The sequence below is a fragment of the Gavia stellata genome, chromosome 4 (genome assembly GCF_030936135.1).
Source record: "Gavia stellata isolate bGavSte3 chromosome 4, bGavSte3.hap2, whole genome shotgun sequence".
Lineage (NCBI taxonomy): Eukaryota > Metazoa > Chordata > Aves > Gaviiformes > Gaviidae > Gavia > Gavia stellata.
The window spans coordinates 15,234,482-15,249,454 of NC_082597.1; the positions used below are offsets into that span (position 1 = coordinate 15,234,482).

At 37.6% G+C, this 14,973-nt stretch overlaps 1 protein-coding gene across 3 annotated transcripts in view; it reads left to right on the plus strand.

The window, feature by feature from the left end:
- KMT2E (lysine methyltransferase 2E (inactive)) overlaps positions 1-14,973 on the plus strand; it is a 62,123-nt gene that overhangs the window by 18,193 nt on the left and 28,957 nt on the right. For all 3 annotated transcript variants that reach the window (XM_059816011.1, XM_059816013.1, XM_059816012.1), the window contains 4 exons: positions 6,556-6,667; positions 7,013-7,242; positions 9,411-9,491; positions 10,798-10,856. In XM_059816011.1, coding sequence (XP_059671994.1) covers positions 6,556-6,667; positions 7,013-7,242; positions 9,411-9,491; positions 10,798-10,856 — 482 coding nt within the window. The remainder of the gene's footprint in view (positions 1-6,555; positions 6,668-7,012; positions 7,243-9,410; positions 9,492-10,797; positions 10,857-14,973) is intronic.

Below are 14,973 nucleotides of genomic sequence, written 5' to 3' on the forward strand. Positions count from 1 at the left end.
TTTTCACATACATGCTTGAAATCTTTCATAAGACAAAAACTTTATGAAGTGGTCCTTCATTTAACAGGTGCATTGAATAGCTAACATGAATTTAAATAGCTTACACACAGCCTTTGCTTGAGAGCGTGCACTAAGTAATATTAATCCATTTAAGAAGCAAATGGCTTTCCATCCAAACATGGAAAGAAATGTTATACACCGTGAGCAGAACTCTTGAACAACTTTTTAAGGGAATGTTTTTCTCCCGTGCTCTCAGTTATATATGAGGTTATTCTAACTTTGCACAATTTTTCTGAAGAAAACCAAGAATTTGCCATTTGGAGCTTTTTTGTCGCATTTTAAAAGTTGTTTTGTTGATCTCGTATATCATGAACACTAGTTTCCTTGGCGCAGAAAATTCTTTAACTTGAGCGACCCGTCCACAGCTCTTCTCATTATCTTTTCCTGTGGTTTTCTTTTATGTTTAGAGAAGGTCATGATTCCTGTGGCTGCTGACACTCCTTGCAGACACAGCATGCCATGCTGAAATTGAAATAAATAAATATAGTTGTCAGTATAAACAAGATAGAGTTCACAGTGTGTTATTTGCTTGATACTGTGGCATGGCAACCCAGTTAGGAACTGCTTTTCTTCAGATGTTAAGTGGCTGTTACCAATTAGATTAATTCATGTCATTTCTGCCATACTTAATGCTGAAAAATGTGTGGTTGCATGATTGGCTTACACTGATTTAAAAGCCATGTCACTGTCTGAAGAAGTGTGACACAAAGGTGTGTCCCTAACCTACCAGCTTATACAGTTGTAAACCTTTTCTATCACCATCTATGTGTTTTATGTGCTTTTTGTACATTTTATTCCAGAGAGTAGCATGTTGGATATAAATTGTATTGATAGTGAGCAAAGACTGTCTTTGAGCAAGTTCTGGGGTTTTCCCAAGAGGGAGGAGTTGCAATTTCTTCACTGTGACTGACAGGTCTGATACTGCTTCATCAGTCGCTGAAGCATGAGCAAACACAAGAATGGGGGAATGGCAAACCTCATTATGTAGGAGAAGGAGCCCAGGAAAAAACTCTTAGTTTAGTGCAATCACTTAGTGCTGAGAGGCTTTTCCTTATGTTTCAAACTAAGAGATAAGCCTATTAAAAAGGTGGGTAGCTTATGTGGTTATGTAGTTTCACATATTATTTTAATAATTGTAGCAAATAGTTATGTGGAGAATAACTCTTACGAAAAGGTTTGAACATCTTAAAAGTTGGGTGAAATAGTCTGTCTCTTATGTTACTGGTACTTATGTGAGCTCTCCAGTGGTGGATTGATCCTCGTAGTGCCATAGTAGTCAGAACACATATTTTGCCTTTATTTGTAAAAGGCTTACTAAAGATTAGTATGTGTGACTTCTTACTGTTAAAGACCTTGTAATAGTAAGCAGAGCCAGCCATTTTAGAAGGTTTGAAACGTGCTTCCTGAGTTGAGAGTGTTAGTCTAGCTTAGAGCATGAGTATAAGCTACGCAATGGGGAATGCCATTGATGGTAGTGCTTTCCTATTTTTAATATCTGTATATATTTTTTTTAGAGAGAAGGCCTGTATAATGAACCTAACAACCACAGTGTATGGATCATTGTATTGAGTTCAATATCCAGGAGAAAAGATTATGAACTTTGTTGTAGTCTTCAACGAATGAAAACCTACCTCCCATTACTGTCGTTGAAACAGAGATTTTTATTTTTTTTTAAGAAGTATTTTAGGACAATGGGAAGCTTGCCAGTTCCTGCGGATGGTGTCGGGTCAGCTTGTACTTGTAGGGCCTGCTACGAGATGTTTAGGTAGCAGAACCCACTCTGTGGTAGAGGAGTAGTGCTCAGTTCTTTGTTGTCTGGGTAGTGAAGCCTATCAGATGTGTTTGGTTAGATGAAGTGTCTTGAAATAGAAAATACTGTTTTTCATACAAAATATATTACATTCCTTTATCTGAGCTGACTTGCTTGCTGCTCAGGTGTGCTGGTGCCCAGGGAGAACAAACCTGAACCCCTTGAAAATTAGACATACCAAACTGGCGTATGGCAGGTTGATGCCTCTGAAGCATGCTTGGAAGCAAGAGACTTCATTTGGAGTTTTGACAAATGTTTTCAGGAAGTGCTGTTAGCTTCATGGCCTAAAGCTTGGATACCCACCTGCCTTTGAAAATTTTAGTGAGATTTTCTTTTCCATTTGAATACCTGCATTTTCATAGCAGCCCCGCATTCTAAGGGGACTGCTTGTATTTTGGGTATTAGTCAAAAACCACTCCCTCTTTCTTCATTTTCTTTTTTAATTATTACGTAGTCAGAAACAAAACAGTATTTAAAAGAACTGGGGCGTGGGAGACGGCACTTTTTAAAGAAGAACTGACTGTTGCTTAGTTGGTTGGTGATTGATTCCCTTAATATAGGTTAACTATAAGCTTGTGGAGACTGAGTTTATCTGATCTCATATGTTGCTTATTTAATTTCTCACTAATGCCATCTGCTGGCAACATGCAGAATATTTTCAGTTTGCAGTGTATTTTTAAATATGAACAGTAGGAAATGACCCAGAACATGAGACTTGGTTCACTTGCAGAATGAAAATTATTTGAGGGGTTTTTAAAAATACAGGTATCTTTGCTTTTTTTATTAATTTGAGAAAATATTATGTTCCTGTTTTAAAGTTACAGGAATGTCTTACATTACTGCAGCCCAAGAGCACGGAAGAAGTTCTTCGTGGTGCTTTTTATTTTGTTCCTTGTGAATCTTTTGCACAGTTTTGAATTGCTAACCACAACACGTAACAAATATACATGAAATTTTAGCAAAATGTCATGGTCAGTTTATCAAGGTAATAGTTGTTTATTTTAGGGCATAATATTAGCATTTTGGTCTAACTTCAAATACACTATATTGTAATACAAACATTTCAGTTTTGATGAAAACTAAGAATACCGTGAATACCTCCCTTAGTTAGGCGCTAAGGATGCACATGTTTGAGGTGAAGCTGAAAAATGTGGTATGTTCAGAAGACTGATAAGCCTAGTACCTCAATCTGTTAGAGAGCTGGCCTATGTTCAAAAATACAAGCAAGGAAAACCTCATAGCGTTCTTTCAGATCTAAATGCTTGCACTTTTTCTTCCTGAAAGCCTGCTTTTTGGGATGCCTATAAGAATGCCAGTGGTGAGATTAGGGGAGGTGTCTATAATACAATAATTAATGCCTTGCTACTTGAGCCCTGCTACTTGAGTAAAAAAAAAAAAACCAACTGATTTTTAAATTAAGTGGTATCTCATGCTTTAATTGGCTGCACAATTAAATATTTTACCAAGAGGTATTGCTTCATACTGCTCTTCAATTCTTAGATGCCTGTTTGAGAAGACGGCCTTGACCTTTGGACAAATGATAGTATAGAGGGTGTGTTTTCTCTTTAAGGTCAGGGTCGTGCACATGGTGGGCAGAAGAGGCGTAACAAGGAATTTGGTGAAGGGCATATTAAAGTGTTGGCAGGCCTGTCTGCCAAAGTTAGAAAGTCGTCTGTAGTTCTGTGGGGAAATTATACTCATTCTGTACTGCTTATGGGATGAATATCCCTTTTCTGTTGACTGTAAAGGAAACCTACGAGGATTAACTTCAGTGAATGGTCCACCACCTCCTTCCCATATTTCTCAGTCTTCTCCACACTGTTCCCCAGCCTAGCATTTGAGTGGATAAATGGAACAGTAGAGTTATATTCAAAACTCTGGTGAGCATCTCTTAAAATTTAAAGAAGTATCTGTGGCCCTCGTGGATCAGCATTTGAAAAAAAACTTTGCTGAAAGCTAATTCTGCTCTAATTTTGTATTTGTGTTTAAACCTTTTTAATACAAAGATTTAATTGCCTTTGTGCCTCACCTAGTTTTCTCCCACCCATTTTTCTGGCTTTCCCCTTGCTCAAGTAAAGTTATGCTTTTTCCTTTTTAACCCTGTGATCTGAATCTGTTTTATGAGTATTAAAATAGTTGGGGATAAATGCATTTGTTTGCTGTATTTTGTTTTTGGAAGCTTAATGCTTCTGCTCCAACAACTGTTATGCCTCTAAATATTAAACTTGGTTCTCTTAAGTGGTTTATAAATTGCTAGAGTAGGTAGAAATGGATTTAGGGAGTAGGGTGTATTGTCTTGCTTCATAATTTGCAAGAGATTCAGAAGAATACCTTTTTATTTTTTTGTAGTCAGTTGATGAAATGGGCATTACCTCTTTTTTTAGGACTTTCCCATTCTGCTATCTTTCATTGAATGCTCCCATGTTGAAGTAGCTGGTATTTAGGTTGTGGTAGTATTTATTTTTAATGAAGGAAACTCTCCTAAATTAATTGTGGCATTACTGAAGGATGGATTGTACATTAATTCCCCCCGTCCTGTATCAGTAAGCCTTCCTGCTCTGAAAACTGAGTATTTTCCATATACTGAAGCAAACAAGACCTAGGTTGAGCATTGAACACATAGTGGATAAGAGTAACTGTGCTACTGGTTTTTCCATTCAATAAATGCTGAAGAATAGCAGTAGAAGCAATACAGTGGTTGAGACCCTCTTGAACTGGAGAAAGGTAAGTTAATTTCTGTCCAAGCCATGATGGATGGTTAGTCAATGCCTCATTCATTGGCATTTTGATTGGGTAGATTGTCAGAAGGATTAACTGGATGACATTAGTGGTGTACAATTACTGCACAAATGCATTATGTCAGGTAAAGGCAAATCTATTGGAAAGGCACAGCTTTTCCAACTTTCCTCTGTTTTTGTAGTCATGGGTTTGACGAACCTGGCAAATTCTGAGCTACTTCTAGACAATAATTCCAACGAAGTCTGAATAAAATTATTTCCAAGTTGAGAAGTGGTGTAAGAGACTAAATGAGAATTTTTCTGGGTTTATGAGGTAATGAAGGGCAAGTGTCATCAGAGTTGGATTTTGTCTCATGTTAGTCAGAAGTTGTATTTCTAATGTTAGTACTTCATATGATTTGTGCAGTCACATGTTTGCTCACTCTCTTAAAAAAAGGCAGCTGGTGACTCGTAGAGACATTAATGTTTTTAAAAAGATGTTTTTTCTTTGGACTCTAGAAACTGAAGTCTTCACCCAGTAGTGTTTTTAACTAGTGTTTCTTTTTAAACAATTTTAGCATGTAGTAACCTCACATGGGGAAAAGCTAATAAGAAGAAATGGACCACCAGAAACATTAGTAGGACACTTTCAAGTAGACGTGAAAATATTGTATGGTGTTTTCAGAAAGCTAATGATTAATTACATTCTTACAAAAAAATGTTACCAACAGACAGAAGTTGCTTTTGTCCTTCTAGATCGAACTAGTATTGCTTCATGGTGTAATAAAACCCCCTCTATTTAATATCTTAATATCTAAGAAAAGCACTGATACCTTTTTTAGCTTAAGATTCAAAAATACCAACTTTATTTTAAAAAAAATCAGTTCAAGGAATTATTAAGGTATTTGTGATGGGAAATAGACTTCACACATAATGAAACTAAAATCAGAAAAGTGAACCAGGCTTGATTTGTGATGCACGTCAAAAGCCACTTTAGTTTTAGATACTGATATTTTGCCCTGCCATTCAATGTTTAAAAAAACCCCAAAAACCAACCAAACAAAAACCAACTTGAGTTAACTCTGGGTTAATTTGAAGTTTGTCCTAGTGTGGTTGAATCATATGGTATAATGAAAATGCTACGAGTTACTGGCTAAATCTCAGTCATGAAAGTGTGTGTGTGTGTATATATATATATACATGAATATAACTGCTGAGGAAAGGTAATGAAGGGATAGTTTCTTGTGCTCAAAAAGATCTTCCTATTTTAGTATTCCTTTATCTTTCTTGTCTTTCATATTGTGGTTTAGTGCATATAAACCATAGTTTGTGTATTAAAGAAGGCACTGCCTTTCACTACAAAACCTCTCACAAATTTTTATCTTTTTTTTTCTTTCTATTTAAAGATAAATTGATAAACTGCCTTTTTAGATAGAATTTTTTTTCCTACTTATGATTCCTGTTTGTAGAAACTACTCCGTTGCCTTGAGTACTGGTTCATATGGATGGTTGCGGGTGGTACAGTAATGCTACCACTAGATGTCGTTGCAGAATTGAATAGGATTCGTGGTAGTGCAGGGCTCCGTTGGTTTGCAGCTCTCTGAATTACTGCTTCTATCTTGTGTCAAAATTAAACCGAAGTTCTTTCTGCAGCTTCTGTTACAACTCTGTAGACTTGGGCGAACAGACTGACTCCCTGACAAAGTGTGTAACACATTTTTCTGTCCCAGATTTGCAGCTTGTATCACGTGATTCAGCATGCACTTTTTTGAGAAAAATTTTGTAACTCTACAGAGGCATAAGTTCTTTGCTACTCTAGAAGCTTCATTTTAAATGAAAGAAGACAGTTGGGTTTCTTTTTTTTTTTTCCTTGGGGTTAATTAGAAGTTGTGCAACAAGTACCTGTAATTTATTAATATACATTACTTATTAATTGTATTTATTCTTCTTCTGTCTTTTGCCTTGCAGACCAGAATCTGTAGAAGCTAGCCCTGTGGTAGTTGAAAAATCGAACAGTTATCCGCACCAGTTGTATACCAGCAGCTCGCACTCACACAGTTACATTGGTTTGCCCTATGCAGTAAGTTTCGTGCTAAGCATTCTGTGTAAAATAGATTATGTAAAATCTGCTGTTCTTAACTGGAAGAACTCTGGTTCATGCTTACATTTTTATATTTTATTGGGCTTGGGTAGGTTGACTAAAGATGCTTGATTAGAAGCAGAACATAGTGCATTTGTATGCAAAGCATAGTTAAGAAGGTAAAAAACAAGAATGAGCAATGACAGAAACAAAATTTTAAACTATTACTAAAAAGTAAGTCTCTCAAATTCTTTACGAAGTGAATTCTTACACTTTGACTTAAATAAATAACCATTGGGGTATGAGCATTTAAGAGCTATAACTTATCTTTCAATAAAAATTTAGGACCATAACTATGGTGCTCGGCCTCCTCCAACGCCTCCAGCTTCTCCTCCTCCATCAGTGCTTATAAGCAAGAATGAAGTAGGCATATTTACCACTCCCAACTTCGATGAAACCTCCAGTGCTACTACCATCAGTACGTCAGAGGATGGAAGCTATGGAACTGATATTACCAGATGCATTTGTGGCTTTACACACGATGATGGATATATGATTTGTTGTGACAAATGCAGGTAACGAATATTAATTTAAAAGGTAAAAATTACTTCAAACTTCAAGCTGCACTGAAAGTAAGCATAAATAAATGGTGGTTTAATTTCATAAGAAATTTCCTTCCATCAAAACAGTGTTTGAAGGTTATATGGCTTTCTAATAGGCAAGGTAGTTGGTTAAGGCCAGTGAATATTTTATACTTTATTCCAGTCTGTCACAGAATCACTAAGGTTGGAAAAGACCTGTAAGATCATCAAGTCCAACCATCAACTAATACCACCATGCCCATTAAACCATGTCCCACAATGCCTTGTCCACATGTTCCTTGAACACCTCCAGTGATGGTGACTCCACCACTTCCCTGGGCAGCCTGTTGCAGCGTTTCACCACTCTCGCAGTAAAGAAATTTTTCCTAATATCCAATCTAAACGTCCCCTGGCGCAACTTGAGGCCATTTCCTCTAGTCCTGTCGCTAGTCACTTGGGAGAAGAGACCAACACCCACCTCTCTGCAACCCCCTTTCAGTTAATTGTAGAGAGGGATAAGGTCTCCCCTCAGCCTCCTCTTCTGCAGACTGATCAACCCCAGTTACCTCAGCCACTGCTCATAAGGCCTGTGCTCTAGACCCCTCACAAGCTTTGTTGCCTTTCTTTTGACTACTTGTGTTAATTTGTTCATGCTTTCACTTGTGCATTGTTGCTTAATAAGGGTGTATCTTTTTCCCCTCTAAAAAGGATATCTCTTTGGTATTTTATCCAACTTATTTGTTAGTATGGTGAAATAAAGACCTAGGGATTGGTTCTTAATCTGCGTGTACTGAGTAATAAAGCATCTTGCTAAATTATGTATAGGTAAATAATTTTTTGCAGGATGCAAAATAATTTGAAAGAAACTTCTCAAATACTGGTTTCTCTGTACGTGATCTTTCTGATAAGAACTCTTAATTTTCAAAGGACATTGTTTTAAGAATTTTAGTAACTCTGAAAAGACTAACCTAGATTTCTATTGGAGAAGCTGAACTTAAATGTTTGAACTTCTGTGTTCATGCTTAAGTACCTACTTGATCATAGTAAAATAAGCAGGTGCTATTAAATATTTGGACTTGGAAAATTGAGCTTAGAAATTTTTAGAGCTGATCTACTTAAGAGGGGAAGACAAATCTCATGTTTCTGGACTTACTCAGTATTAGCCTGTATTTTTACATTCAATACACTTAAGGAATGCTGCTGAATTTATTAGATCGTTGTGTATTTTTAAAATTATTGTTATGGCTAATTAAAACATTAGTTTGAGCTCCATTCTTCTGTGTGCTTATGTAACAAGCTTGTTACTAATTTTTCATGGTCCTTGATTCTGATAACCTTTTCCCTTGTTTCAACATGTATTTGGATGTTCTTTCAGCAGTGGAGCTGTAGGCAGTCACCAGTTAGGTAGAGTCTGCTTCTTTTGAAGAAGAGATTCTCTGTGAGGAGTTGGAGAGTTGTGATAAATTCACAAGTGGGAAGATAACAATGATTTCTGTGTCGCAGTTCCTTCTAGCAGTGTGGGGATAAGGATAAACTACCGTCCTAGGTTAGCCTTCAGGCTAGCAAGTGGCCTCTCTTCCCTGACTGTGGGAAGCAGTTAAAGCTATGCTGCACAACAGCGCTACCAGTCACATGGGGTGTGTGTATAAAAACATATAAATATATGTTCTATTAAAATATGTAAGTTAATAAAACCCTGTATTTGTATATTTATTTTTATATAGAAAAATAAAAATAGTAGTTTATGTATATATTTATAAAAGGAAATGGAATCCTTTTGTTTAAAAACAAAACTCCTGTTACTATGTAAAGCATAAGTCTTTTTGCTGAGGGTATTTGTCTCTGTCTTGTTCTCTGTTGTGATAATTTACCATTTTTCATTTCCAGTGTTAGAGAAAAATTTCCAAGAGGGAAAATGAGTCTAAAGAAGCAGAGAGACACCGGGAGACAGCCACAAGATTGGAATTACACTGATCAGTGGAATAGAAAATCAGCTAGCAGAGTGGTGGCGAAGACAGTGATTGAGATGTAGTTTTAGGCAGTATTCAATCTGAGTAAAAATCATGATGGAAAAAAAGAATGACTTGCTCTGTGTGTGTGTGTATATTATGCACACAATTTTTAAAATTGTACTTAAAATAAAAGTTGCTTTTTTTTTTTAGTGTCTGGCAGCACATTGACTGCATGGGGATTGACAGGCAGCATATTCCTGACATATATCTGTGTGAACGTTGTCAGCCAAGGTGAGTAGTTTGGCTGATTTTGAACTCTAAATAACTAGATTCAGTAGAGAATATAAAAAGAGGAGGTACTGGAACAACCAACAGATAAAACACAGACCATGTAGCATAATCCCAACAATTGTAGTTAAAGGAGCTGCATTTCTGATGCAGATGATCTTGCCACTGTCCATTCCCTTATTCACAGTAGTTATTGTTTCACATCACAGAATCACTACGGTTGGAAAGGACCTGTAAGATCATCAAGTCCAACCATCAACCAACACCACCATGCCCACTAAACCGTGTCCCACAGTACCTTGTCCACATGTTCCTTGAACACCTCCAGTGATGGTGACTCTACCACCACCTCCCTGGGCAGCCTGTTGCAGTGTTTCACCACTCTCTCAGTAAAGAAATTTTTCCTAATATCCAACCTGAACCTCCCCTGGTGCAACTTGAGGCCATTTCCTCTTGTCCTCACTAGGCAGCGGGCATAAACTCATGAAACGCTTATCGAAATAGCAATGATTCCTGGGTCCGTCCTTAGGCTGACCGATACATAGACAATCCAGTCCGTATTTTGTTTCATGGCTGTCATATGTTGAGAACCATTAACAGCAGTGTTTTCAGGTCAGCTGCCCCACCAGTATTGCTCAGTGTCCTTTGTTTTTATGGCTCCATTCCAATATGCTGCAGTGCTTACTTGGAGGATTTCTTGCTCTGGGATGAGTATTTGTATGCCCCCCCTCAAACTTGAAGTCATATGACATGGCAAGGAGGGTATTTTGCTCTGATTGTGGTAGGTAGATTATACCTGACTGTCGTAATAGTTGTCCTGTGATACAGAGTTTAAAATGCTACCTGTTACTTATATTGCAGATTGTTAATTAAACAGTGAATAAAAGATATGCGTGTTCAGAACACTTTAATTACCAATAAATGATTCTTTTATTTCTGCTGAATAGTTTGGACCTTGTCGTAAAATATTTGTTTTGTATCATATTGCAATGATGGTTTTGAAGAATCTGCAGGAAAATGGCTTAATGCCTGCTTATCTGTAATTATTGGACCAGCCATCAGTCTTTCTTCTGAGCAATCAAGTTCCGTTACGTATTCAAGTGATTTGGATGCTTGCATGTGCTTTGCATTAAAATGGAATGGAACAGTGCACAACTGATGTTTTTCTAAGTAAACATTCAGCTAGTCTACTGTTTATTCTGTAATAGTCAGTGGAAAATGGTAATTATGAAAAGGTTTGTCTCAATACTTAGATGTATTGATGCCTAAGTGTGAAGAATGGAATAAAATTTTTTTTTTTTTATTTCAGGAGTTTAGATAAAGAAAGGGCAGTGCTGTTGCAACGAAGGAAAAGGGAAAATATGTCAGGTGAGTAAAACTTAAAGATTTTTCCTTAGTAAAGGTTATAAAATAAGTATATATCAACTGTAGAGACTTAAGAGTGTATACATGGTACCTGCAATTTTGATGGCCTTCAGCATGTAAGGTTTGGTAGATCAATGCCTTGACTTTATCGTTACTAAGGTAACGTTATATCAGAAGTGTTACAGTTCCACGTGTTTTATTAAAGGTTGTCACCACTACCTTTTTTCTTATCATTGTGGAATAATTCAGTCTGTCTGAACATTGTTAAAGTTTCATAATGATGAACGTAGCTTTTATAATAACTGGACTACTTTGAGCAAGCTACTGAAGATAAGATGGAAAAGGTTCAGGTTTCTTCTTCTGTGGTAAGAGACAATTACTAAGTCTACTTTCTTTTTGGAAAAAAATATTTCACAGCTTTTTTTTTTTCCTTCATAGTATAGACTACTCATATCCTCATACTAATCTCTTAAAACTATTCCCTATAGTTTGCAGGTCATATTATTGTCTCTAAGAATTACATAATTGAGATTTAAAACAATCATAGAATCATAGAATGGTTTGGGTTGGAAGGGACCTTAAAGATCATCTAGTTCCAGCTCCCCTGCCATGGGACACCTTCCACTAGACCAGGTTGCTCAAAGTTCTGTCCAACTTGGCCCTGAACACTTCAGGGTTGGGGCATCCACAACTTCCCTGGGCAACCTGTTCCAGTGCCTCATCACCCTCACACTGAAGAATTTCTTCCTAATATCTAATCTAAATCTACCCTCTCTCAGTTTAAAGCCATTGCCCCTTGTCCTATCACTACATGCCCTTGTAAAAAGTCCCTCTCCAGCTTTCTTGTAGGCCCCCTTCAGGTACTGGAAGGCTGCTAGAAGGTCTTCCCGGAGCCTTCTCTTCTCCAGGCTGAACAACCCCAACTCTCTCAGCCTGTCCTCATAGGAGAGGTGCTCCAGCCCTCTGATCATTTTTGTGGCCCTCCTCTGGACTTGCTCCAACAGGTCCATGTCCTTCTTATGTTGGGGGCCCCAGAGCTGAAAGCAGTACTTCAGGTGGGGTCTCACGAGAGTGGAGTAGAGGGGGAGAATCACCTCCCTTGACCTGCTGGTCATGCTTCTTTTGATGTGCAGCCCAGGATATGGCTGGCTTTCTGGGCTGCAAGCGCTCACTGCCAGGTCATGTTGAGCAACAACCGACATCCCCAAGTCCTTCTCCTCAGGGCTGCTCTCAATCCGTTCTCCGCCCAGCCTGTATTTGTGTTTGGGGTTGTGCTGACCCACGTGCAGGACCTTGCACTTGGCCTTGTTGAGCTTAATGATGTTCGCATGGTCCCACCTCTCAAGCCTGTTAAGGTCCCTCTGGATGGCATCCCTTCTCTCCAGCGTGTCAACCTAGCATGGTTTTGAGGGGGAATCCTAATTCTGATTTGGCTGTAGAGTTTTGAGGGTTTTCTGGCCTTTGATAACTAGATGACGCTTGTAGTGCAAGTACCCATTTCAGTCTCTGTATGTTACGAAATTAGCTCTCTTACTGTTTATAGAATTTCAAAACTCAGCCAGCCTAACTTGTCAGGAGTTTTTTCCAGCCATTACCAAAATGTGTTGTGGGTTTCTTGATTGACAGGTGATACTTTCAAGCTCTTGTTACAAAAGTCATAATTTGGGAGGAAGTCATCCTCCTAAATTTAACATGTTTTACTTTCAAATCATGTCTCTGAAGTACTGGGGTATGTGCAAGTGTGTGTGTGTGTGAGGATTTCTTTAAGAAATACCACGTAGGTAAGGTCCTGCTGCGTACTTCATATGCCTTCAGAAAATTCTGAAGTGTGTCATGTGGCCTAGAAGTGTGTGTGGCTTAATAGCGCTTCTTGGTGCGGTTGACACTTTCTGCTGTCCAGTGCTAAGCTGCCTTAAGTCCCTTAAAGGCATTAATGGCTTATTTAGTACACCACAATCCTTTTTTGTTTTGTTTTCATTTTAACAAAACCAAACTTACTTTGTAAAATTTTGGTTGACCTGCTAGATAGCACAAACTTTTTAGAATTTAAAATGAATTTTTGCCTATTCTATTATAATAATAGAACAAGTACATTTATAATTCATTTGGAGTTAATGAGTTCACTAAGTGGTATGATACTGTGAGAATGAACGTGAATTCACATGCAGGATAGGGGAAGTTGATGGTCTGAGCTATTTAAGTCACGTCTCGGGATTTGTAGCCACACTATCTGATCATTTACTGTAAACTTAAAGGAAGAGAGATAGTCAGAATCTTAGCAGGACCTGAAGAGGTTTTTACCTTTGAAGTTAGTCTTTAGCCCTACTTAATCCCTGATGATCAGTCTTTTAAATCAGTTCTATACATTTAGTAGGAAAAGAAATACTAAGTGGTTAATCTTACTTGTCAAAACAGAGTAAAAACAAAGATAAATTCTAATTCTGTTTAGTTTAAGACTCAGTTGAAGTGCAGTATTAATAACTATGATTTATAGTACATAACTTGAAATGAATGTATGCTTGCATCTGTAGTTAGTTTTCATTTAGCCAATGCATTTGCTTGGCTAAACGCACTTTTTGTATGTTGACTGATATTGCACGGTTCAATCAGCCTTAAAGTAATTCTGGATATGAACTGTCTACCATGAGACATTAGTAAAAATGGCCAGTTTTCATAGATTATTCCAAGTAGAAAAAGCAAAAGTGGCATCAATTTGAATGTCTTTAAATGTTTTAAGTATTCAACAGCAGCAGAATGTTACTTGTCACTTACTTACTACTAAGTTACAGGTGTTTTATTAAAGGTAAGATTGCATTATTTGGATCTTTGAGCAAGTATATATTTAGGGCTTTTTTTAGGCTTATGTATAATAGGGCTTTTCATGTAATATATGTGAATACTTGAAAATTTTTTTGTTGTAAAGATTTCTAAAGAGTTGCTGCTTTAGCCATGTTGCATCCAAAGCTAAACAGTGGGGAGCAAGTAGTAGATCAGTTGGTTTGCCTCAAGAAAAGAGTTTTTTAGTGAACCTTTCACATGATATGAAATTTGGTGCATAACCACATCACCTTTTTTCCTGGCACCATTTATAGCCCATTGTTCTGGGGCCTGTGGTTGTATGTGGTGGTGCTGGTTTGGTTGTTCTGGTATAGAAGTGTAATGATGATGCAGCTTACTGTACATTGGGTTGCTTACTGTGGTTCTGTGGTGTGAGCACCTTTGTTAAGCCCCTAGTCAATTTTATCCTGGATGCTTTGGGTTTATTTTTTTATTGTTGTGGGGTTGTTTTGGGTTTTTGTTTTGTTTTTGAAGATACAGTATCTAGATGTGTAACTTGTTCAAGGATGTTGCTTCAAGCTGTCTGGTCTTGAAATTGGTGCTGATGAAATCACTTGCTTCTTATGGGGAAATGAGTCTGGGCCCATAACCTCTTGTGAAATTTGGAGAGTTCGTATCTTGCCTTCCAAGATGCAAAATCTTCCCTTAGTTTGCTTTACTAAGGCTCTCCAAAGTGAAAGCAGGTTATGTAGGTTAGGAAGGAGTGTGTTGAAACAACTCTGTAATTATATGTTTGGTTGAGGTAATTATTCTTTACAGTAAGTTAGGGCACAGTGTAGACAACAATATTGAAATGTTGCTTCCCTAAGGAAGACTGTGTTTTGTGGGCGTTTTGAGGGGGGGAGGGGAGGTGTTCGGCTGTGGCATGATGATTCTGTAGGCACTAGTGTATGGACTACAAGCATTGACAATTTCAAGAGGGCCTTGGGTTTTCATGTTTCAAATGTTGGTTATTCTGCTAATCATTCTCCTTTGATTAGATATTTCTTCTTTCTATGTGGGGGTTTTTTAATGCTAGTTCAGAAAATAATCCCAGCAGAGATGTAAACAAATTCAGAAAACATAATCAGCTCCTAATATATAGAGTATAATGATGTGCCTAATAAATTGTTCAAAAGAACAACCAAGATGGTAAAAATTGGATTGCTTACTATGCACAGAAGAATCCTGTTACAGAATGTTGTGAGCAAGAAAAATCCAGAGCAACCAGTAGCTGGATTTCTTTGTTTAGTAAAGAAGGTTTCAAGAATTAGGACTGTTGAGTGTACTTATTAAGGCAACA